Source organism: Nyctereutes procyonoides, unplaced genomic scaffold, assembly GCF_905146905.1.
Source record: "Nyctereutes procyonoides isolate TBG_1078 unplaced genomic scaffold, NYPRO_anot_genome, whole genome shotgun sequence".
NCBI classification, from domain to species: domain Eukaryota; kingdom Metazoa; phylum Chordata; class Mammalia; order Carnivora; family Canidae; genus Nyctereutes; species Nyctereutes procyonoides.
In genome coordinates, this window is record NW_026575132.1 from 10,629,213 (window position 1) to 10,652,429 (window position 23,217).

At 35.3% G+C, this 23,217-nt stretch overlaps 1 protein-coding gene across 1 annotated transcript in view; it reads right to left on the reverse strand.

The window, feature by feature from the left end:
• Positions 1–23,217, reverse strand: part of C2CD6 (C2 calcium dependent domain containing 6) — a 106,573-nt gene that overhangs the window by 38,071 nt on the left and 45,285 nt on the right. The window contains exon 13 of the mRNA XM_055344983.1: positions 21,751–22,275. Within this exon, the coding sequence (XP_055200958.1) occupies positions 21,751–22,275 (525 nt within the window). The remainder of the gene's footprint in view (positions 1–21,750; positions 22,276–23,217) is intronic.

A 23,217-nucleotide genomic window follows, 5' to 3' on the forward strand; every position in this document is an offset into this window, starting at 1 on the left:
TTGTTTCACATAAGCTCTTTTACATAATTTTCAAATTGCTCTGGCTTTCCCATGCCTGAGTTGCTCATTTGTAAAATCAGGATACTACTGTGAACCCTATACAGTTGTATTAAGATTAAATAAATATATGGAAAGTGTTTACAAAGTTATGAAGATTAAAAAAGGCAGTATCAGGGATACCTGGGTATCTCAGTGGTTAAGCATCTGCCTTCAGCTTAGGGCATGATCCCGGGGTCCTGGGATCAAGTCCTGCATCAGGCTCCCCATGGGGAGCTTGCTTCTCCCTCTGCCTATGTCTCTGTCTCTCTCATGAATAAATAAAATCCATAAAAAATAAAAATAAATAAAAAATTTAAAAATACAATATCAGATAATGGCAAGGAAAGTGTTGAAACATCTTAGTACCTATTTCTATACTTTCATTTTGAAAATGGCAAAATTAAGGCTTTAGTAAGACAAATGATTGCCTAAGATCACAGAGTTAGTACCAAGGCAGAGGTGAGGTCTAGTTTATCCCCTCATTAATATTAATATTAATACTCCATTATTTGATAGAGTATTTTCTCCTTTTAAGGAATAGTTAGAAATAATACAATAAGGAGCTGGTTTGTAATTGTATCAGATTTACTCTAAAAGTTCTGCAATGGTTAGAAGAATCCAAAGGGTATTAGAATAAAAGTTTTGTAGGAATCATATTATGAATACATACCCAAGCATTCCACTCTTCTAAGATGTCTTATTACCCTTGAATATTATTCCAAAATATTTTTCTTCTAGAATAAATAATAATTTAGGTGTATTTTAAAGCTTTCCTGACATTTAAAGTATCAGTTCCTGCAACTGACATCCTATGCTCCCAAATGGCTTCCTGTACCCCAATTATTAGAATTGCTATTAATGTATAGAACAAATGTATAAACACATATACATTAGTGTACATATATATAAATACAAAAACATATGCATGAAGCATTAATTTCTAATCATCTTTATTTTGTTATATTCAACTATTCAAGTAAGCAAAATTTTCCTTTTAGGGTAAAGGTCTGTTCTAAAAACATTCCTGCCAAACACACTTTCTTACTTTTGCCAATCACACTTTCATTGGATAACCCATGAGTGGGAGTGTTGGAGAACTTTTGCATGTTACAAAGAAATGTTCTTGCTTATCTTTCCTGTCAAGTGTCTAGTTATCTTATTTTCTGTTCATTTTAATTAGATTACTGCAATCTACTCTGGATGGATATTCAGTCACTACATGATTTTAACTATTAAATATTAAAACATTTCTGTACTAATTTATAAAAAGTTGCTGCCTCAAGATGTTCAAATGCCCATCTTACATTCATTGCTTTGGTTACCTGATTCCCTTAGAAATTTACAATTTTCTTTGATCCCAGTCAAGCATAGTAGGGGTCCTCCCAAAATTCTGACCCAAATTTGGTTATTCCATGTTTATGGATGTTCTAGTGTTAAATATTTTGATTATCTCCTTTGAGTTTATTGATATGTCATATATGTCTTCATAATGATATCACTTAATGTCTCTTTGAATCAGAAAAATTTCTTCACTAGGTAGATTTATAGGGTAGATGAAATGCTTATAAACATATATTAATATAATAAATGGTTAGTAATATTATAATCATGTAAAATAAGTATTATCCAGGATTTTAAGGTGACCTATATTTTGCTTTGTTTGATTTCCAATTAATATTGTAATTCATAGGTTTTTTTTATCTCAATAACCATAGAACATCATGATGTAACTTACATTTTTTGAGGAAAGTCTTGATAGTTATTACTTTATGTGAGCTCATATTCTCTCACTGAATATTTGAAAATCTAAACAGTATGTATACAATAAAAACCTACCTACAGTATTAGGATAATTTCCATTTCCATTCTTGGGGCTAATGGAACAAAAGGTACTCTGAAATAAAAACAGATAAAGTGAATAGAAAAGTAATTAAATATCAATATGATTTTTAAATAGCATTATTGATAGCTATAAGTAACAAAATGAGACCCAATGTTATCACTTGGCCTTGCATTAAGGAATTCATTTACAATTTAATCAGTGCAACTAGAGATAGTAAGATAACTTGCATAGCTGAAACATTGTATTAGTAGGTTGTTGAGGTAGGAAATGGCAAGAATTTTTTAAAAAGTGGCATTATTTTGTATATCACTGACCTCTTCTTGTGTCTCCAAACCATAGGAAACAAAAATGGTAACTTAAAAAGATAAAAATAAGATTAATACCAAAGACAGAATACAGCAAAAAAGGGAGAAGTGACATTAAGGAAAATGGTGGAGTAGGGTGCTCAGAGAATTGTTCTCTTCACTGAAACAAATATAAACTGTCAAAGACTGAGATCGACTATTTCAAACTCCAGAATCTAATACAAAACTTAGATCATCCAGGGGACTGGTCAATAAAGGAAAGGACAACTAAATTTTGATGTTTAAGAAAATCTGTTGCTCAAAGATACAGGTGTAGTGAAATGACAGGACATCTGCATCCCACTGTTCATAGTAGCAATGTCCACAAAAGGGTCAAAACAGTGGAAGGAGCCACAATGTCCTTCAACAGATGCATGGATAAAGAAGACATGGATATATATATATATATATATATGGAATATTAATATATATGGAACATATATATATGGAATATTACTCAGAAAGGATGAATACATACCATTTACATCGATGTGGATAGAACTGGAGGGTATTATGCTGAGTGAAATAAGTCAGTTGGAGAAAGACAATTATCATATGGTTTCACTCATATGTGGAATATAAGAAATAGTGAAAGGGACCATAAGGGAAAGAAGGGAAACTGAGCAGGGAAAAATCGAGAGGAAGACCAACCATGAGAGACTCCTAATTCTGGGAAACAAACGAATGGTTGAAGAAGGGGAGGTGGGTGGGAGAAGGTAACTGGATAAAGGGCATTAAGGAGGGCAACATAAGATGAGCACTGTTAATCTATATGTTGGCAAGTTGAATTTAAATAAAATATTTAAAAAAAAAGAAAATCTGTTGGGTCATTAGCTGGCCACTGAGATAATGGAACAGTCCAATGACTAGTCACAAATGACAAGGAATATAGTCTTCACCAAAAAAAAAAAAAAAAAAGGCTTGGATAGGTCCCTAAAGAAACAAATGACTGCTGCCCTCAAAATCAATAGCAGCAACCCCTGGAGAATGAAGAAAATCTAATTACCAGAATTGCATTATAATATTCAAAATTTCCAATTTTCAGCAAAAAATTATAAGGCATATGAAAGAAATATAGCCATTCATAGGGGAAAATTAATTGATATAAATAACTTTAGAAAAAACTCAGATGCTGGACTTACTAGACCAAGATTTTTAAACAATTTTCTTAAATGTGCTCAAAGAGCTCAAGAGAACCATAGACAAAGATAAAGGATATCAAGAAAACTATGTATGAACAAAATGAGAATATAAATAGACAGAAAATATAAAAAAGGAACCAAATAGAAGGATCCAGAGTATCTGAAAGAACTTTGGCACCTTCAGATGTACCAATATACATTTTACAGAAATCACAGGAGAAGAGAAAGTGTTGGAAAGAATTTTTGAAGAAATAATGGCTGAACACTTCCCAAATATGACAAAAGGCATAAATCTACACATCCAAATATGGATGGAGCTTAACATGCTCCAAGGAGGATAAACTTGAAAGAGATACATGCCAAGACATAATATAAATCAAACTACTAAAAGAAAAAGTAAAAACTTAAAAGGAGCAAGAAAGAAGAAACTCATCACATACAAAAATTCTTCAATAAGATTAACAGTCAATTTTCTCATCAGAAGCTATGTAGGTAAGTAGACAGTAGAATGGCACATTTAAACAGCTGAAAGAAAAACTGTCAACTAGAATTCTATATAACAAGCAAATTATCCTTTAAAAATGAATAAGAATTAAAGCATTTCTGGGTTAACAAAAGGTGGGGGTGTTTGCCACTAATATTTCTGCTTTACAAGAAGAAATGCTAAGAAAGTCCTTCAGGCTGGAAACAAAGGACACTAGACAACAACTCAAGTCCATATTAACAAAGAATTCTGGGAAAGGTAATTACATAGGTAAACACAAAAGCCAGTATTATTGTACTTCTGGTTTGTAACTCTCTTTATTTCCTACATGCTTTTAAAAAATATTTTATTTTTTATTGGACTATAACTGACATATAACATGGTAATACTTTTAGATGCAATTAATATATATATGATATGCAGATCATATGTATATACACCAGAATGATTACCATAAGTCAACATCCATCACCACACAGTTATAATTTTTCTGTGATGACTATTTTTATGTCAACAACTTAGCAACTTTCAAATATGCAATAGAGTATTATTAGGTATACTAACCATGCTGTACACTATAGCCGTAGGACCTACTTATAACTGGAAGTTTGTATGTCTTGACCCCTTTTACCAATTTTGCCATCCCCTACCTGCCACCTCTGGCAAATACCAATTTGTTCTATGTATCTGTGATTTTGGTTTGTTTCTTCATTTGTAGATTCTATATATATCAGATAATAAAGTATTTCTTTCTCTGACTTATTTCACTTGGCATAACACCCTCAAGGTCTGTCCATGTTGTTGCAAATGGCAAAGTTCTTTCTGTTCTATGGCCAAATAATATTCCATTGTATATATATACACAAGTTGTTTTTCCAATCATCTGTCAATGGAAAATTCTGTTGTTTCATGTCTTGGCTATTGTAAATAATGCTGCAATGAACATGAGGGTGCAGTTATCTTTTCCAGATAGTGATTTTGTTTTCTTTGGATAAATACCAGAAGTGGAATTGCTGGACTATATGTTAGTTTTGTTTTAAATTTTTTTGAGGAACCTCCATGGTCTTTTCCATAGTGGCTACATCAATTTCTCTCTCTTCCTCCTTCTCCTACTACCCTTTCCTCCCTCCCTTTCTCTTTCTCCTTATTCTTTTGTAATCTCTACCCCCAACGTGGGGCTCAAATTCACAACCCTAAGATCAAGAGTAACATGCTCTTCTGACTGAGCCAGCCAGGTGCATTCTACTTATTTATTATTATTTTCTGTGATAAGAACACTTAAGATATACCCTCCTAGCAAGTTTTTAAGTAAACAATACAGTATTATTAACTACTGGCATTGTGTTGTACAATACATTTCCAGAACTCATTTATCTTGTATAACCTAAACTTTGTACCCTTTGATGGATACCTGTTTTTCTCCTCCAAACCCTGGCAGCCACTATTTCATTCTGTTCCTATGAGTTTGAGTATTTTAGATTCAGCATATGTTATCATACAATATTTGTTCTCTGTGTCTTGCTTACTTCACCTAGCATAAAGTACTCCAGGTTCATATTGTTGCAAAAAAGAATTTTCTTCTTCCTCATATTAATATTCCATTGTATGTATATACCAAATTTCCTTTATCCTTCAGTAGACACTCAGGTTGCCTCCATGTCTTGACTATTGTAAATAATGCTGTAATTAACCTGTAATTAACATGGGAATACAGATATCCTGGTTTCAATTTCTTTGGATATACACCCAGAAGTGGGATTCCTGAGTCATATGTTAATTGTTTTTAGTTTTTTGAGGAACCTCCATACATTTTTTCTAATGTGACTATACAAATTTGCATTTTCATTAACAATGTATAAGAGTTCCCTTTTCTCCATAGCCTTACCAGTATTTATAATATTTTCTTTAGTTGGTTTTAGATAAATGCCAGCATAGCAGGTATGAGGTAAGATCTCATAGTAGTTTTGATTTGTAGTTCCTTGATGATTAACGATGTTAAACACCTTTTCATATACTGGCTGGTCATTTGTATGTCTTCCTTCTAGAAATGCCTAATCAGTTCCTCTGCTCATTTCAAAAATCAAGTTATTTGGGTTTCTATGCTATTGAGTCATAGGAGTTTCTTTTTTTTTTTTTTAGGAGTTTCTTATATATTTTAGATATTAACACTTTATCAGATATGGCTTATAAATATGTTCTCACATTCCATAGTTTACTTTTTCATTTTGTTGGTTGTTAGCTACAGTAATCAAGCCAGTATAGTACTGGCATAAAAAAACAGACATATAGAATAGACAGCCCAGAAATAAATCCACATATATATGGTCACCTGATCTTTGAAAAGGGTGCCAAGTATGGGGACACGATAATCGCTTCAATTAATTGTGTTGGGAAAACTGGATATGCACAAGAATGAAATTGGACCTTTGTTTCAGAGCATACACATACAAAAAAACAACTCAAAATGGATTGAACACTAAACCTTAAGACTTGAAACCATAAAACTCCTAGATATTAACAAAAATTCTCAACGTTGCTTTTTTAGTGTTTTTTTTTTTTTTTGGATATGAAACCAAAAGCACAGCCAGCAAAAGCAAAAATAGACAAGTACATTAAAGTAAAATTACATCAAAGTAAAATTACCTATATCCTTTAATTACATATTCTCTAATGTTTGGAAGCAGTATTCATTATATGTCTACCATATCAAGTTATTATGTCCACATTTTTACATCCTTACTAAAGTTTTTGCTTGCTAGCTCTATTAACACAAATATTAATCTTAAAAAGAACAGATTAAATTATCTCATTTTAATTGTGAATTTGTCAATTTCTATTTGAAATTGTTATTTTTAGCTGTGTATATTTTGAAATTATATCAATGGTTATGTCTACTTAGTGAATTTTTCTTGCTTTAAGTAATTATGTAGGAACTCTCTATTCTCCAAATAATTGTATTTGTTTTAAAAATGAGTATTAATTTTTTATCAATAGTGATATATCAGCTTTCCTTTGGTTAGTATTTGTTCATTTTTTTCTCTTTAGTTTCACCCTTTCTGTACCCTTAAGTTTTACATGTGTCTGTTGTCTTCAGTGCAGTCTCAAAATATTTTAAAGGTGGCTTTCACTTACAAATTTATTGTAACTTACATGTTTTGTTTTTCCTATTAAAATGCTTTTTTCCCGAGATCCTTTTGTACTCCTTTCCTGTACTGTATGAAATTGGATGGGTTTTTATATTTTTTCCCTTTCTACCAGTTTTGAAGGAATATATATATTTTTAAATAATTTTTTCCTTCAATTTTATCACATATTTTTTATTTTTTTGAATGGTCATTTAAGTAAGTGTAGAATTCTAGATTTAGTGTTTTCTCGGTATTTACTATTCCTTTGTCCTCTACTTTTGCTTTTCACAGTTTAGGTTCTCTGGGAGGGAAACTGTGATGGAAATGTATGTTTAGGACATGCATTAGAGGGTACTATTGGGACCAACATCTGAGGAAGGGAGGGTAAAGAAACAGGATTGGAAAGAAGAGATAGATGTTGACCTGCAATGTAGTCCCAATCATGGCCTCAGCAGACCCTGTAGGGAGTCCTGAAGTTGAGATGGCTCTAAAGAGTTTTTCCAATTTGGGGCAAAGGGGTTGAACACTTTATTTCTGGATTGATCTATCGTTGGATGCTGGCTGTCTCTATAAGAAGAATAACTTGAACAAGCTCAAAGCGAAGGGTCCAGAAGTATACTCTACTTCTAATAGAAAAAAACCTGAAAAGTTAATTGGAAAAGAGCATGAATACAAGAAAGGGTAATGTGTTTGGGTCAATCATCATTCATTCTACCAAAGTCCATCCTCTTGGCCATAATTATTCATTTTGTACCATAATTATTCATACCTTTCTCAAATATAAAATATGCTTACTACCATTCAAGCTCTCCTAAAGTTTCATTCAACCACAGCATTGGGCTTAAAATACAAGTCTAGATACAACTCCCTTGAATTACTCTTATGAACCACAAGCAAATCAGTCTCTCTTAATCATACATTAGTGGGAGATAGAATAATGAAAATAAATATTCCTATTTGAAAAAAAAAAAGACAAAGAGGAGCATGGGAAGATGGCAGAGGAGGAGGATGCTAAGCTCACCTCCTAATCCCATGGATACATCTAGATAACATCAATTTCAGTGAAACTAATCCAGAACACCCCCAAAGTGGCCAAATATATTCTCACAGTTAATCACAGAGAAGAGGCCTCATTATAAAGGGTAGATGGCACAGACATGGGCTGGGATCTACATACCCAGAGAGACTAGCCACAAAAAGGGGGGGAGGACACCACAAGCACAGAGAAGAGAATAGATCCCACACTAGGTACTCCAGGCAAGGGGAACTAGCACTTGAAAGATGAGTCCTTATAACATTTTGCTTTGAAAATCAGAGGGCCTTAACTTCACAACTTTTTAAAAGGTTGTCACTTTTCTATTTGTATAGTTCCAGCCATTCTTTTCTTACATCTCAGATGTTGAATTCATACATGTTCAAGATGATTTGATAATTATCTAGCTAAATTAAGGGGACCAGATGAAACAAGGATCCCCTCCTCTTCTTCCATCTTGCCCTCTCCCTTTTCACCAGTGAGGATGATTTTAGCTGTTGGCTTGATATATTTTGACCTCTATTATGTTGAAGTAAATTTCTTTCATACCCAATTTCTTATTTTATCATGAAAGAATGCTATATTTTGTCAAGTGTTTTTCATCTATTGAGATCATATAATTTTATCTTTAACTCTGTTAATGTGGTATATCAAATTTACTGATTTGCATATATTGAACCATCTGTGCATCCCAAGGATAAATCCCACATGATCATGATATGTGATCCCTTTAATATGCTATTGGATTCAGCTGGCTAAGATTTTGTTGAGAATATTTGCATCTATAATCATCAGGGATATCAGTCTATAGCTTCCTTTTCTTGTAAGTGACTATGTGGCTTTGGTACCAGAGTTATGTTGAGCTTGTAAGATGAGTTTGGGAGTTTCTTCCAATTTAATTTTTTGGAAGACTTTGAGAAGGATTTTTATTCACTCTTCTTTAAGTGTTTGGTTGAACTTATCAGTAAAACCATCTGGTCCTGGACTTTTCTTTGTTGGGAGGGTTTATTAATCTTCTTTCTCATTTGTCTATTCAGATTTGCCGTTTATTCATGATTCAGTTTAAGTTATATGTTTCTAGGAATTAGTTTATTTCCCCTAGGTAATCCAATTTGTTGGCATATAATTGTTCACAAGAGTTTCTTATGAATCTATGTATTTCTGTGATATCAATTGTAACATCTTTTTCAATTCCAATTTTGAGTCATCTTTCCTTTTTTCTTAGTGGTTCTACCTAAAGATTTTTTACTTTTTTTTAAAAAATATTTTATTTATTCATGAAACACAGAGAGAGAAGCAGAGACATAGGCAGAGGGAGAAGTGGGATCCTTGCAGGGAGCCCGATGCAGGACTCAATCTCCAGACTCAGGATCACACCTTGAGCCAAAGGCAGACACTCAACTACTGAGCCACCCAGGAGTCCTAGACTTCTTGTTATCTCTTTAAAAACCTGCTCTTAGTTCCATTTAATTTTTCTGGTTTCTACTTATTTTTTTCTCTGATCTTTCTTATTTCTTTCTTTCTGCTACCTTTGGCCTTAGTTTGTTGTTTTTCTAGTTCCTTGAGGCATAAAGTTAGGTGCTTTATTTGCAATTTCTCTTTTTTTCTTAACATAGGCATTTATCACATGTTTAATTGGGTCAAACTGTGGATCTCTTTTTTAGCATATGTTTATTTCCTCTCTTGCATCCAGATTTTCCTGTTTCTTTTTCTTTTTCTCTTTCTTCATCTCCTACTCCTCCTTCTCCTGCTTCTTCTCTTTGGTAAGACTATTTCTCATCTAATTCTATAATACCAGTCTAAATTGGATATCAAAAGTAAAGACATGGGGACCTAGGTGGCTCAGTTGGTTAAGTATCTGACTTCTGCTCAGGTCATGATCTCAGGTCCTGGGATTAAGCCCTGCATCAGGCTCTCTGCTCAGCAGTGAGTGTAACCCTTTGCAGTCAATTAGTGAGCACACACGAAAGCTGGCTTGATTCTACAGGACTGGGAAAAAGCACAGAAACTTGAGCATTCAATTCTGCCCTCAGGGAAGCCAATGGAAGGCTGTCAGCACCCATCCTGGCTTTACAAAATCAAGAGAATGCATACAATCTTAAGAATTTGCCCCTCAAAAAAAATTGCCCCTCCCCATCCCCCACCACCCAAGAAGGAACAAATGTTGAACAGACTATCCACTGAAAAGGTCTAAGAAAGCCTGAGAATCCCTGCCAAGGCTGACAGAAGCTATTACTCTCCCTAAGCCAGGCAGTAAAAACTGGAGGAGGTGATTGCTTCTGCACAGAAAATGAAGCAATCAACAAAACTAGAAGACAACCTACAGAAATGAAGAATATATTTGTAAATTACATATCCAATACAGGGTTAGTATCCAAAATATATAAAGAGCTTATAAAACTCAACACCCCAAAAACAAATAATCTAATTAAAAATGAGAAGACATGAGACATTTCTCCAAAGACGACACAGGATTGGTGAACAGACACATGAAAAGATGCCCAACATCACTCATCACCAGGGAAATGCAAATCAAAACCACAATGAGATATCACCTTACACCTGTGAGACTAGTTAAATTAAAAACCACAAGAAACAAGTGTTGGCAAGGATGTGGAGAAAAAGGAACCTTCTGCATTGCTGGATATGTAAACTGCTGCAGTCACTGTGGAAGACAGTATGGAGGTTCCTCAAAAATTTAAAAATAGAACTACTCGGTAATCCAGTAATTGCCCTACTGGATATTTTCCCCAAGAATATGAAATCATTAATTCAAAGAGATATATGTACCTTATATTTATTGCAGCATTATTTATAATAACCAAATAATGAAAATAGCCTAAGTGTCCATCAATAGATGAATCGATAAAGATGTGAGATATATATAAAATGGAATATTATTCAGCCATAAAAAATAATGAAATCTTGCCATTTGCCACAACGTGGATGGATCTGAAATGTATAATGCTAAATGAAATCAGAGAAAAATAAATATATGATTTTACTCATGTGGAATTTAAGAATTAAAACAAATGAACAAAGGGAAAAAGAGAGACAAACCAAAAAACAGACTCTTAACTATAGAGAACAAACAGATGGTTACCAAAAGGGAGGTAGGTGGGTGGATGGGTAAAATAGATGAAGGTAATTAAGAGTACACTTATCTTGATGAGCATGGAGTCATATATAGACTTTTTAAAAATTTTATTTATTTATTCATGACAGACACAGAAAGAGAGCGAGGCCGAGACCCAGGCAGAGAGAGAGGGAGAATCAGGCTCCATGCAGGGAGCCTGACGCAGGACTCAACCCCTGGTCTCCAGGATCACACCCTGGGCTGAAGTTGGCACCAAACCGCTGGGCCACCAGGGCTGCCAAAATTTTTTAATCATATTGTACACCTGAAACTAATATAACACTGTATGTTAATTATACTGGAATTAAAATAAAATTCAAATTAAAAAAATTAAATGTAATAAGGAATCCACTTGGTCTTGAGAAAGAACAAATAAAAGAAAAAAGAATGAACAAAAGAAAAAAGGAAGAAAGAAGGAAGGAGTAGCACACGAGATGAGCACTGGGTATTATACTACATGTTGGCAAATTGAATTTACATTAAAAAATTCAAAAATAAAATTAAAAAAAGAAAGAAGTTATCCAGAAGACAAAAAAGAAAACGAATGAAGAAAGTGAAGAAAGCCTATGTGAATTATGGAGTACCATCAAGTCAAACAATTTACATATCACTGGAGTCCCATAAGAAGAGAGAGAGAAAAGGGCAGAAAGTATATTTAAAGAAATGAATGAAAAATTTCCAAATTTGGGGAGAATTTTGGACATATATGAAGTTCATAGGTCTTCAGAGAAATTCAACCCAAAGAGATTTTTCTAAGACACACTGTAATAAAACTTCCATTATCAAAGACAAAGAGGGTATTTTAAAACAGCAAGAGAAAAACAATTCCTCACATACAAGGGACCACCTATAAGGTTATCAGAGAGACCCTGCCAGCCAGCAGAGCACTACATTCAAGTGCTGAAAGAAAAAAGCCTGCCAACTAATATTTTACTCAGCAAAACTGTCCTTTTAAATGAAATATACTTTCCCAGAGAAACAGATAAGGGAATTTATCACCATTAAACCTGCTTTTCAAAAAATGCTGAAAGTAGTTCTTCAAAATGAAATAAAAGGATGCTAACAAAAACATGAAAATATAAACCATACTGGTAATAATTATACAGTCAAAATCAGAATAGTCTAACATTGTAATATGATTGTATATTATCACTTAACTCTAGTATAAAGGTTAAAGGACAAACTACTAAAAATAACTAATAATTTGCTAATGGATTCACAATATTAAAAGAGGTAAATTGTGACAAAAGAATGAAACAGAACCACTTCCTTACACTATACACAAAAATAAATTCAAAATGGATTAAAAACCTAAATGTGAGACATGACACCAAAAAAAAAAAACAAAAACAAACAAAAAAACAAAACAAAACAAAAAAAAATCCTAGAGAGCACAGGCAGTGATTTCTTTGACATTAGCCACAGCAACTTCTTTCTAGATATGTCTCCAGAGGCAAGGGAAACAAATGCAAAAATACACTACTGGGACTACATCAAAATAAAAAGTTTCAGTGCAGTGAAGGAAACAATCAACAAAACTAAAAGGCAGCCTACAGAATAGGAAAAGATATTTGGAAATGATGTATTTGATAAAGGGCTAGTATCCAAAATACATACATAACTTATAAAACTCAATGCCCCAAAAAACAAATAATCCAATTTATAAATGGGCAGAAGACATCAATAGATATTTCTCCAAAGAAGACATACAGATGGCTGACAGACACATGAAAAGATGCTCAACATCACTCATCACCAGGGAAATACAAATTAAAACTACAATGAGGTACCACCTCACACCTCTTAGAATGACTAAAATCAACAACACATGAAACAACATGTGTTACCAAATATGCAGAGAAAAAGGAACACTTGTGCACTTTTGGTGGGAATATAAACTGATGCAGCCACTGTGGAAAACCGTAGAGAGGCTCCTTGTAAAGTTAAAAATAGAACTACCTTATGATCTAGCAATTGCACTACTGAGTATTTACACAAAGAATACAAAAGGATACATGCACCCTGATGTCTACAGCAGCATTGTCTACAGTAACCAAATTATGGAAGCTGACTGATGAATGGATAAACAAGATGTGGTGTGTACACACACACACACACACACACACACACACACACACAGTGGAATATTACTCAGGCATAAAGAAGAGTAAAATCTTGCAACTTACAATGATGTGGATGTAGCTGAAGTCATCTGACTGGACTGAAAGTAATACTATAACCTGGAAAAGTATCAACCAATTACCACCAAAGATGTCCCAAAGTCCGATGCTAGGAGCAGGTGGGATACTTGTAATATAAGCTCTCCTATCACAAGACAAATGGGTCAACATTTGGCAGGAATCAAGTTGGGCATGCAGTGGCAGCCTCTAAACTTCACCAAAGTTGACTACTTTGGGCCCAGCTATAAAGGTGGGCAGTATCATGATAAATCCAGGCAATAATTGTGGCAATCTGCGGAGTAGAGGCTAAATCAGCAGCTTGATTCCAGCTAGTCTCACTAAGAGCATGCCTTTATTGATCACATCTACAGAAGTGACCCAGATGGTTATTTTCATAGTAGCAATTTGGTTCTATAGTTCGCAGCCCCAAAGAGAAGTGTCTTTAATCCAGCATTCTGTGGTTTTCCAAATGACAAACCAGACAGCTAAGCCATTGACAATAGCCCAAAAGTAAGTTAAAATATAACAAGGCTCTTAAGAGTAGTACTGGCCAGAGTTCTGCCCAACAAAGTCAGGTAACCATATCCATTATTGCTTCTGCATACCTGGCCCTTAAACAGCCACAGTAACTCACTGACACCATCAGGTTTCAGCTTAGCTGAACCATCAGTGAACTTTGCCTAGGCATTTAGGGCCACCTCTGTGAATCCGGGGCTCCACTGAGCCATTGACTTTGCTTCAAGTGCCAAAATAGGGGATAAGTTTAGGGCCAAAACCAGTGGCTGATACTTTTCATGCAAAACCAAAAAGATGCTAGGACCAAGTCAGATGTACCTCTTAACATACTACTACCATTTGGCCAGCAAAATCTACTGGTTTAGACCCCACTCAAAGCATGTTGAATGCCTAAATGAGGTATATACAGTCTCTCATACCCAGAGTTAAAAAAAAAAATATGCTGAGCATCCTTTGGGTGACAGGTGGTTGAAGAGACTGCCCTTTTTCTTTGTCTGCCAAAGAAACTGAGTGCTGTGAATCTGTCCAGAGTCCCAAGAGAATCTACTTGGCAAGCAGACTCTTGGATTTTTCAGGGTTTATCAGCTACCCCTGATGGTCAACCAGAGCCAATGAGATGGAGGCTTTTGACTTGCTAACCAACAGAACATCTTTAGAAATCAGAGGGTGGTGGCACTCACATAAATCCTGATCCGCCACCCACCTGTGGCAAATGACAAGAACTTCTGTACCTGTGGCAATAACCCTGAATGGAAGACTGTCTTCTGACAAATTATGAGTATTTACAGTATAAGCATTCAACATATTAATTTCATTTCATAAGGTTAGTAATGAGAACTATAACAGTATATTCAATCAGTAGTGAGGGCCCTACCCATAAGGTCACTCTTAAGTTTTTCCCCACTGCAACTTTTGCCCAAACCCAGTCAGTTGATTTCAGGTATCTTTTCTCCTCCTATAATACAAACTCCCCTGCATGCTAGTGGCTACACCAGCTAAAATCAGGAGATTGTTATTTCCAAAGTAGGAACACTGGAAAAACAAGGGTGTGAGGAAGGCTAGCCTGTGAGGGACATCTAGAGCAATTAGAAGGCTTTTGGTTTTTTTGTTTTTTTTTTTTGTTTTTTTTTGTTTTTTTTTAGTAGGCTCCATGCCCAGTGTGGAGCCCAAAGCGAGGCTTGAACTCATGACCCTGAGATCAAGACCTGAGCTGAGATCAAGAGTCAGATACTTATCTGACTGAGCCACGCAGGTGCTCCTAGAAGGCAAGACTTCTGCGTTATTTTGGCACTTTACCTTATCTCAGGGTTGGTACCCCCTCTTCCCTCATACACTGCCTTGCTTTCAGAGTGTGCCTGGGCTCAGTAGCTCAGACCCACTCACTGGTAGAAAGTAGCAGGCTAGTAGGTACTCTGGCTAAGTGTGAAAGTCATATGCAAACTGGCTTCACCCTTTGTCAGTGGTATGGCAAGGGTGGTACTGGCAGTGTACAAGACAGCATACCAAGTGCCATCAGTCTTGTGTAGTGGATACAGTTATAAGCACAATACCTGAAACAGCAGGGATATAGAGGAAACAATTGGATTCAGAGTGATAACTCTAAGTCTCCAACTTCATTAGCAAATTCACTGGCCATATAGGGATGTGTTATTGAGATAATGCAGCTTTCCCTGCTCCTTTAAGTCCTCAATGAAGGCTGTGATTTCCCCTTTCCTTCTAGGATTCTAGTGTGTTTCTGTTAGACCATCTGAAAGAGCATAAGGAGACAATTTACAATCTGAGTAGCAATACATGTCCCACCAGCACTTCTCTACCTGTAGCTCTGTGGAATGGAGACAGATAAGTACAAATATAATAGTTCCTACTACATATTCAGATGTGGAAAACAACAGTACACTGAACTGCCCTAAAAAGACTCATCCAAAAGGTTGTATTAGTTCCCTTCCCCATTGTGAACCCTGCCCAAATCCTGCAAGTTGAATCCAACTAAGTTTTCCTTCCATAGGTAGAGACTTGTACATTCATAACCAACAAAACCAGAAACGGTTGGGTCCCTACCCTCCCTGAAATTCCCCCAGAAAACTTCGATGGCAGTATAGAACCTTATATCCCCTTTTAGGGACAGGGAGATCTTGGCTCCATCTTTAATCATGTTTCTCTTTAAAGCCTTTGGGATGAGGTTAAGAGGGAAAGGAAGTGTCATGGGGTTCAGAAGAAGGCAACTCCAGGCCATCTAACAAGACCTCACGCTTATTTTCAGTTTTGAGTGGTATAGCAGCAATTCATAGTTCAATCAAAATGAACTTCTAATGTTGCTGGTTTACCCAACACTCTATATCAGGCAACAAGGTCTTCATAGCTGACACCTTTATTTCACCTTTGGGAATTATTTCACTTGAGAGCTGTAGTCACATTCCTTCTGTATAGGTCCATGAGGTTTGTTGTGTTGTCAGGTAACTAACTTGGCTTGCACAGTAGTGACCTACTTAAAGGAGTCCACTTCAATCCAGGGCATCTGCTGTCCCGTTACTATGATGACATCTCATAAATTCTTCCTGGCTTCAACATCAGGGTTAAAGTTTTCCAAGGCACCAGAGCTGACTTCAAGAATTTATATTTCTTTGGGTCCGTTTTTTTGGGTCAGTGGATCACTCTCATCAGCTCTGTGTACACAATCAGGGCAATAAATGCCTCCAAACTAGTCACTACCTATTATGGTGTTTCCACCAGGGTTTTTCTGTCTCAGGATAATCTCCCCAAGAGGGCCAAACTGCCTTTTAGTAGCCAGAACTCATGATTAAAAAAAAAACTCAGATCTCTTACTATTGTTTTGGAATGTATGTAAGATTATCACCATATACTGCAGGAGTACTTAGCCATGAGATGGCCCAGTCATTGCCGTCCTTCCTTTATAGGTATCACACAGCCGGCATCTTCAACCAGACAAAGTTCTAATGATTTAGTTGGTTTCTATCCATAACAGTTATAAATTTCCATCCTCTCATCCTCAGTATAGGTAGGCACCACCGTAACTGTTGTCAAAGAGCAGAATCTTCTGCTTACTCAGGCACTGATCTTAGTAATAATTATTAACATAGGACAGACATTGAGGGGGATCATCAGATTGGCAAGGAAGTCTCTCTATCTGGAGGATAATTAGCAACAACCAGGGCACTGTTCACGCAGCTGTTTCTAAGCCTACTTCCTAACTCTTAACTTATAACCATCTCTCCAATAGTCTAGAATAAAGGACTGTTTACTACCTGATCAATCTTACTATTCGGTCATCTCTTTCCACCAGTTCCCATGGGCTTACTTTAAATGCAACTGAGCAGACCACAAGGTCCCAGCAGTCCTTCATCTTTCAGAAAGCCACGTTTGTCAATAACCCATCTTGTCACCAAGCTGTCAAGAACGTACCCTGCTTGTAAGCTAACTTGTTAGCCTGCCACAGTTTCATGAAGGCTGATAGAAGAAATGAACTTCCTAGGTCATAAACTAAAATTTATTACTCACAGCAACCACATTAGCCAGAATATAAGCATTTTTACACAGTTCCTCAAGCCCGGATTCCCAAGATAATACAAAGTGGGTAAAATAACAAGATTACATGCAATTAATAGGTGGAGTCATGGAGCTCGGGCCACTCAGCAGAAGCTATAGATATGAAGGAAAATTCATTGCCAGAACCACAGCACCAAAGCAGGTACAAAATATCATCATGAGACTAATAATGTCTACCTGTGGAATCTCTGAATATATTATAAGTCATGCGCCTCATTGCATGTAATTAATAAAAACCACCTAGTCATAGGAAATACAAATTATTTTAGTACTTTTAAGGCTAATAAACCACCTAGCTCTGGCATACCAAATATCAGGCATAAGGCAGAGAGATTAATTCCACACTCCATAAAATATATAATAAGGGCTTGATTATGTGTAAGTCCTTGAGTTTAAGCTTCTAGTACCTACAGAAAACTAGGATTAAGGAAGACAGAGAATTGTATAAAGAAAAGATTGGTGATTGCCAGAGGGAAGGGAGGAGTGGAGGAAGGAGAGATTGGGGAAAGGGATCAAAAGGTGCAAACTTCCAGTTATAAAACAAGTAAATCATGGGATGTAATGTACATCATGGTGACTATAGTTAATATTGTATTGCCTATTTGAATGTTCTAAGAAAGCAGGTAGAGCTTAAAAGTTCTCATTACAAGAAAAAAAAATCTTAAGTATGTATGGTGACAGATGGTAACTGGACTTATTGTTGTGCATATAAATCAGAATGTATATACACATCAAATCATTATGTTGTATACCCAAAACTAACATGTCAATTATACTTCAATTAAAAAATATATTCAGGGATTCCAAAGCAGTATTTTTAACTAACCAATTCAATAAGTATATATTAAGTGTCTGTATGGACTATTCTTTTTTTTTCTTTTAGAGAAAAATATATAGCTTTATTCTTTTTAATTTTTTATTTAAATTTGATTTGCCAACAATAGTATAGCACCCAGTGCTCATCCCATCAAGTGCCCTCCTTAGTGCCCATCACCCAGTCACGCCATCCCCCCCACCCTCCACGTCTTCGGCAACCCTGTTTGTTTCCCAGTTAGGAGTCTCTCATGGTTTGTCTTCCTAATTATTTTTTAATAGAGCCTGCTTCTCCCTCTGCCTGTGTCTCTGCCTCTCTCTGTGTCTCTCATGAATAAAATAAAATCTTAAAAAAAAAAAAAAAAACAGCCACCTATCCAGCCCAAAATGATGAATCATTATTGGAAATCCCATTCCCTTTTACCAAATATTAGTTTTCCCACTCTTCTTTGAAGCTAGAAGTATTCATGTTACATAATTCTAGTCAATGAGACACAAAATCTACTGGGGGTTGATTGGGTAAACTTTTGTTTCCTTGTAGAAATAAAAAGGGGCAAGTGCAAAAGAATTTAATTGTTCAACCCCTACATTCTTTGTCCTGCCTTGATCTATGTATGATGCCTATGATTGAAGCAAACATCCTGTGATCATAAAGTGACAAGCATGAGCATGAAAAAGAGGAAATATAAAAAGTGTCCTTGAAGACACTGTTAAGCCATTGAACCAATGACAGAAATCCCAGTCTCATGACTTCATTGATTGGGTTCCAATGGCCTTGCTGGGAAAATGCGGTTTCAAGGTCAAGATCACAAAGGTGTGACTGTAAGATCTCTTGTTCAGACTTCAAAAAGGTAGTGTTTCACTGACTCATTCAGCTAAACAAAAAATATTCTAAGTATCTTAGGATGGCTTGTTAGATTATCTTTACTGGATAGGAGACCCTTTAAGATTCTTATGGATATTGTATTACAGCACTTTGGCTTTCAATCAAAGGTAAATAGTGGTCTGTCTTAAAGATATTCAAGACTGCAACAGTTGACTGTTTGCATATCCATAACTGTATATACAAAAAGCCTACAAAATCTTTAAGAATCATAGCATCTGGGACAGGAATAGAGACAACCTAAATGGAAAGAGGTTTTTGAACTCTCAATTTTCTACGGAGAATACATAGGCTTCAAAGCTACTCAATTACAAATATAAGCTCTTTTTCGTGGGAAAAAAAAAAGATAAAGCCAAGCCCCAAGGGCAGAGGCAAGAGCATCGAAATTACTACGGCCCATTCACTGACTGTTGTATGCTTCACTTTCCCCTTCTTCCACCTTTGGAAGATAAGTGCCTATCTGTTTTCCTGTTCCTTACTCACCATGTATATAGGACACAGGTAATTTGTCTTTTCAATTCACAGATCTTAAGATTGAGAAGAGCCATATTCAAGAAGCCTCATCTACCTGGATCTGATTTAGATGTTGAAAATCTATACTTCAAGCCTAAGCCTGATGCAGTAATAGCATTAGCCAAGGATCTTAGAAGGGGAGTAAGTATAGTCTGCATGTAGGAGGCACATGAATTATTTGGGGGGTAGAGATAGTTAATCTATGGTGGTTAATCTATGGACCTTGCATTAGTTCCAAGCCTAAGTCTTAAGAGGACTCGAAGCTTCTGGTTTTGTATATTGGAAGCCCCAAGCTGCAACATAAGAAATTGAGCTGCCCTGCTAGAGAGGCAGCATGGAGAAAGAAAGAGATAATCCCTAAGGTTACATAACAGTGGTGGTGGGGAGTGGGAAGATATACATCAAACTAGATATTCATGCATCTCAACCAAACCCAGATTTACAGCTGTCCCCATCAAAGTGTAAAACATGTACGTGAACCTCATGAGTGTTCCAGTCCAATTGAGCTCCTAGATGATTATGAGCCTACCCAACATTAAGTGGAACAAAACTTCCCAGCTGAGCACAATCTTATACAGAATCTTCTAAAGATAAGAAAATGATTATTTTAGGCCACTAAGCTTTGGAGTGATTTGTTATACAACAATAAGTAACTCACTTATCAAATGAAAACTGAATATTTTGGAAGTCAGACTCGATAGAGAAATTAAAAGGCAAACTACAAACTATGAAAAAGTATGTGTCATGAACATACCACTGGTTAATATCCTTATAATGAAAAAGAGCTCACTGTGAAACCTCAACCTAATCACCAAGTACTCAACAGAAAACAATGGACAAAAGACATGATCTGTTTACTCACAGCAGGGACAATCAAAATAGCTAATATGAGTTCTAATCATTATTTACAAGATCATTAATATTCAAATACTATTGGTGAGAAGGTAGAGTGGTAAGATCTTTCTAGAGAGCAAATCTGCCAAAGGCCATCTCTAGAAATACATGAGGGCATAATCACAGATCCAAAGAAACAGCTACAGAAAGGATGTTAATTTCAAATCGAATATCCAACAATATAGAAAATGTTTAAGGAAATTATTAAGTATCTATATTTGAGGGTATTCTATATCTTCCAGGTTTTTAAGAAAATTCAGGTAACATGCTTATAATGTCAAGTTTTAAAAAGCACAATATAAAATTATTTATATATACACACATATTATTTTGATTATTTTTAAAAAATAAATGAAAAATATGCTTATATATAAATACCAAGGCTGAAAGGAAAAAAATTGTTAAAAGTGGCAGGAGGATTATAACTACTTTTGTCGTCTGTGCATCTATTTTCTAAATTTTCTATAACTATTATTTTCACATTCAGTAAAAACAAGAATGTTATTCTTTATAAGTTACACTGGTTAATCTACTGACCAAGGTACTTAAGAATAGTTCCCCAACTGGAGATATTTAATAAAATTATCTTTTGGAATTTGGGAGAGAATTTAGAAATGACCTGATATGATCTACCATTCAACAGATGAGAAAATAGATCTAGAGATTTAGGTGCCCAAGCTTGTTGAAGTATTCAGAGGCAGAACCTTACTTAGAATTCAGATTGTTCATCCACTGGCCAGTACACATGTTTACACTCCTTTAGGAGCTACCTATAATAGTGATTCAAATAAGAACTAAAGATCTAAGTAGAATAACTGTCATTTTGAGAAAGGCTTTAACCCTTTAAACTGATATTCAAATCATTCTCATTTTAAGCTATACAATTATTTATAATAATAATAATATACCATTTCCTATAATAGCTTTATGAATAATTTCCACTGAAATAACTTCTCAAGATTTTTAAGTTTCCTATAAATTTACAGCTTGTTATTGTTGTTACACTTTCGGCTGAACTTTATGCCCACCCATGAGACTATTTTGTACTACAGGTATTTCACATCACTCTGCTTTTCCTTCAAGAGTTTTTTCTCCTCACTTGACGAATATAAGTAGGGTAGGAATGTTTAATATACTTAGACATACTTCCACTTGGAGACTTTTGAATGTATTTTCAATTTATTATTTTTTTTTTAATGAATTATTTTCTCTAGTCACACTTCTAATACAAGAGCAGCTACCTTTAATTCAAGGTGTTCCTCTGGATCTTGGCTTTGAGACCTACCTTTTGATTTTGAACCTGGGGAAACTAAGCTTGTGCTCTTCCTCCCAGCTAAGCTTAGATTGTTGCTTTGCCAACAATATTCTGATGGAGATGAATCTAAGTTCCTCCTCTTTATTTTACCTGGATATATAAAGCTAGTTTTCATCTTTACCTCTGATGGAGATGAGTCTGTTTTTAAAAGGCCTGGATATCTAGCTTTCAATTTTACTTCTGGTGGAGGGAACATATTTTTCATTTTTCCCTCTGGTGGAGCTTTTGATAGGTATTCCTCTAAAGGTAATGTTTTGTTCTCCTCCGTTATTGTCAGGACTGGAACAACAGGAGTTTGCTTTGTTGACTCATCTGTTTGCTTTGTTGACTCATCTGTTTGCTTTGTTGATTCATCACTTTCAGGAGCAATAGCAACAGCATCTGAATTATCTTGATTTGACTCGTTCAAAGGTGGGAGAATCAAGTCGTTCTTATCATCATTATCTGGCAACTAGAAAATAGATCAATAAAGCAAGCTACCAATTAATCATTACTGACTAGAAAATATTTAAAACTAATAAAACTTAAAATCATTTGTACCCTTTTATCAGTTTTCATAAGAACTTACCTTCAATATTTGTCAATTATTACATTCTTTATTAAAAGAGTTAAACTCCACTTGCCTGAAACTAAGGACTATAGAATATTATTTCATTAAAATAATCACACTGCTTTACAAAGCAGTGGTTCTCATGTACTCAGATTTTATAAATCAGCAATATCTCAAAAAAAATTGAAGAGTCTAACATTTTGCTATTATTATGCTACACCAATATATCATAAATAAAGAAAACTTTAGGGGCACCTAGATGGCTCAGTCAGTTGAGTGTCCGACTCTTGATTTCAGCTTGGGTCACAATCTCAGGATCGTGGGATTGAACCTCGTGTCAGGCTGTGTGCTCAGCTGGGAGTCTGCTTGAGACACTCTCCCTCTCTCTGCCCCTCCCCCCACCACAAACTTGCACCTGTGCTCTATCTCTAAAATAAAGAAATCTTTAAAAAAAAGGGGGGGGGGAATTTTAACAGCAAAAGAGCACAAAGAAAATATCATAAAATCAAACAATATTATATTAACTCTATTTTTTTGCTTCTATTTAAATATAGATTATAAACCCACAGAGAAAGTAAAGAACATAGTTTAGTCTGTGGCATCCATTTCTAAGATCATTGTGCAAAATTTTATGCTTTTATTTTTACTTGTTGCCCCCTTTCACTTTGTCAACATCTTTTGTCCCCATCTTTGTATGTATTTTTAAATATTACCATTTTATGCTGTAATTTCCCCTTTAATAGTGTAATATAACTTAAGTAAATAATGTAATTGTATAGATACGGCCACAACAGAAATAACCATAAAAACCTGAATAACTTCTTGGGTGCTTTTTTCCCATCT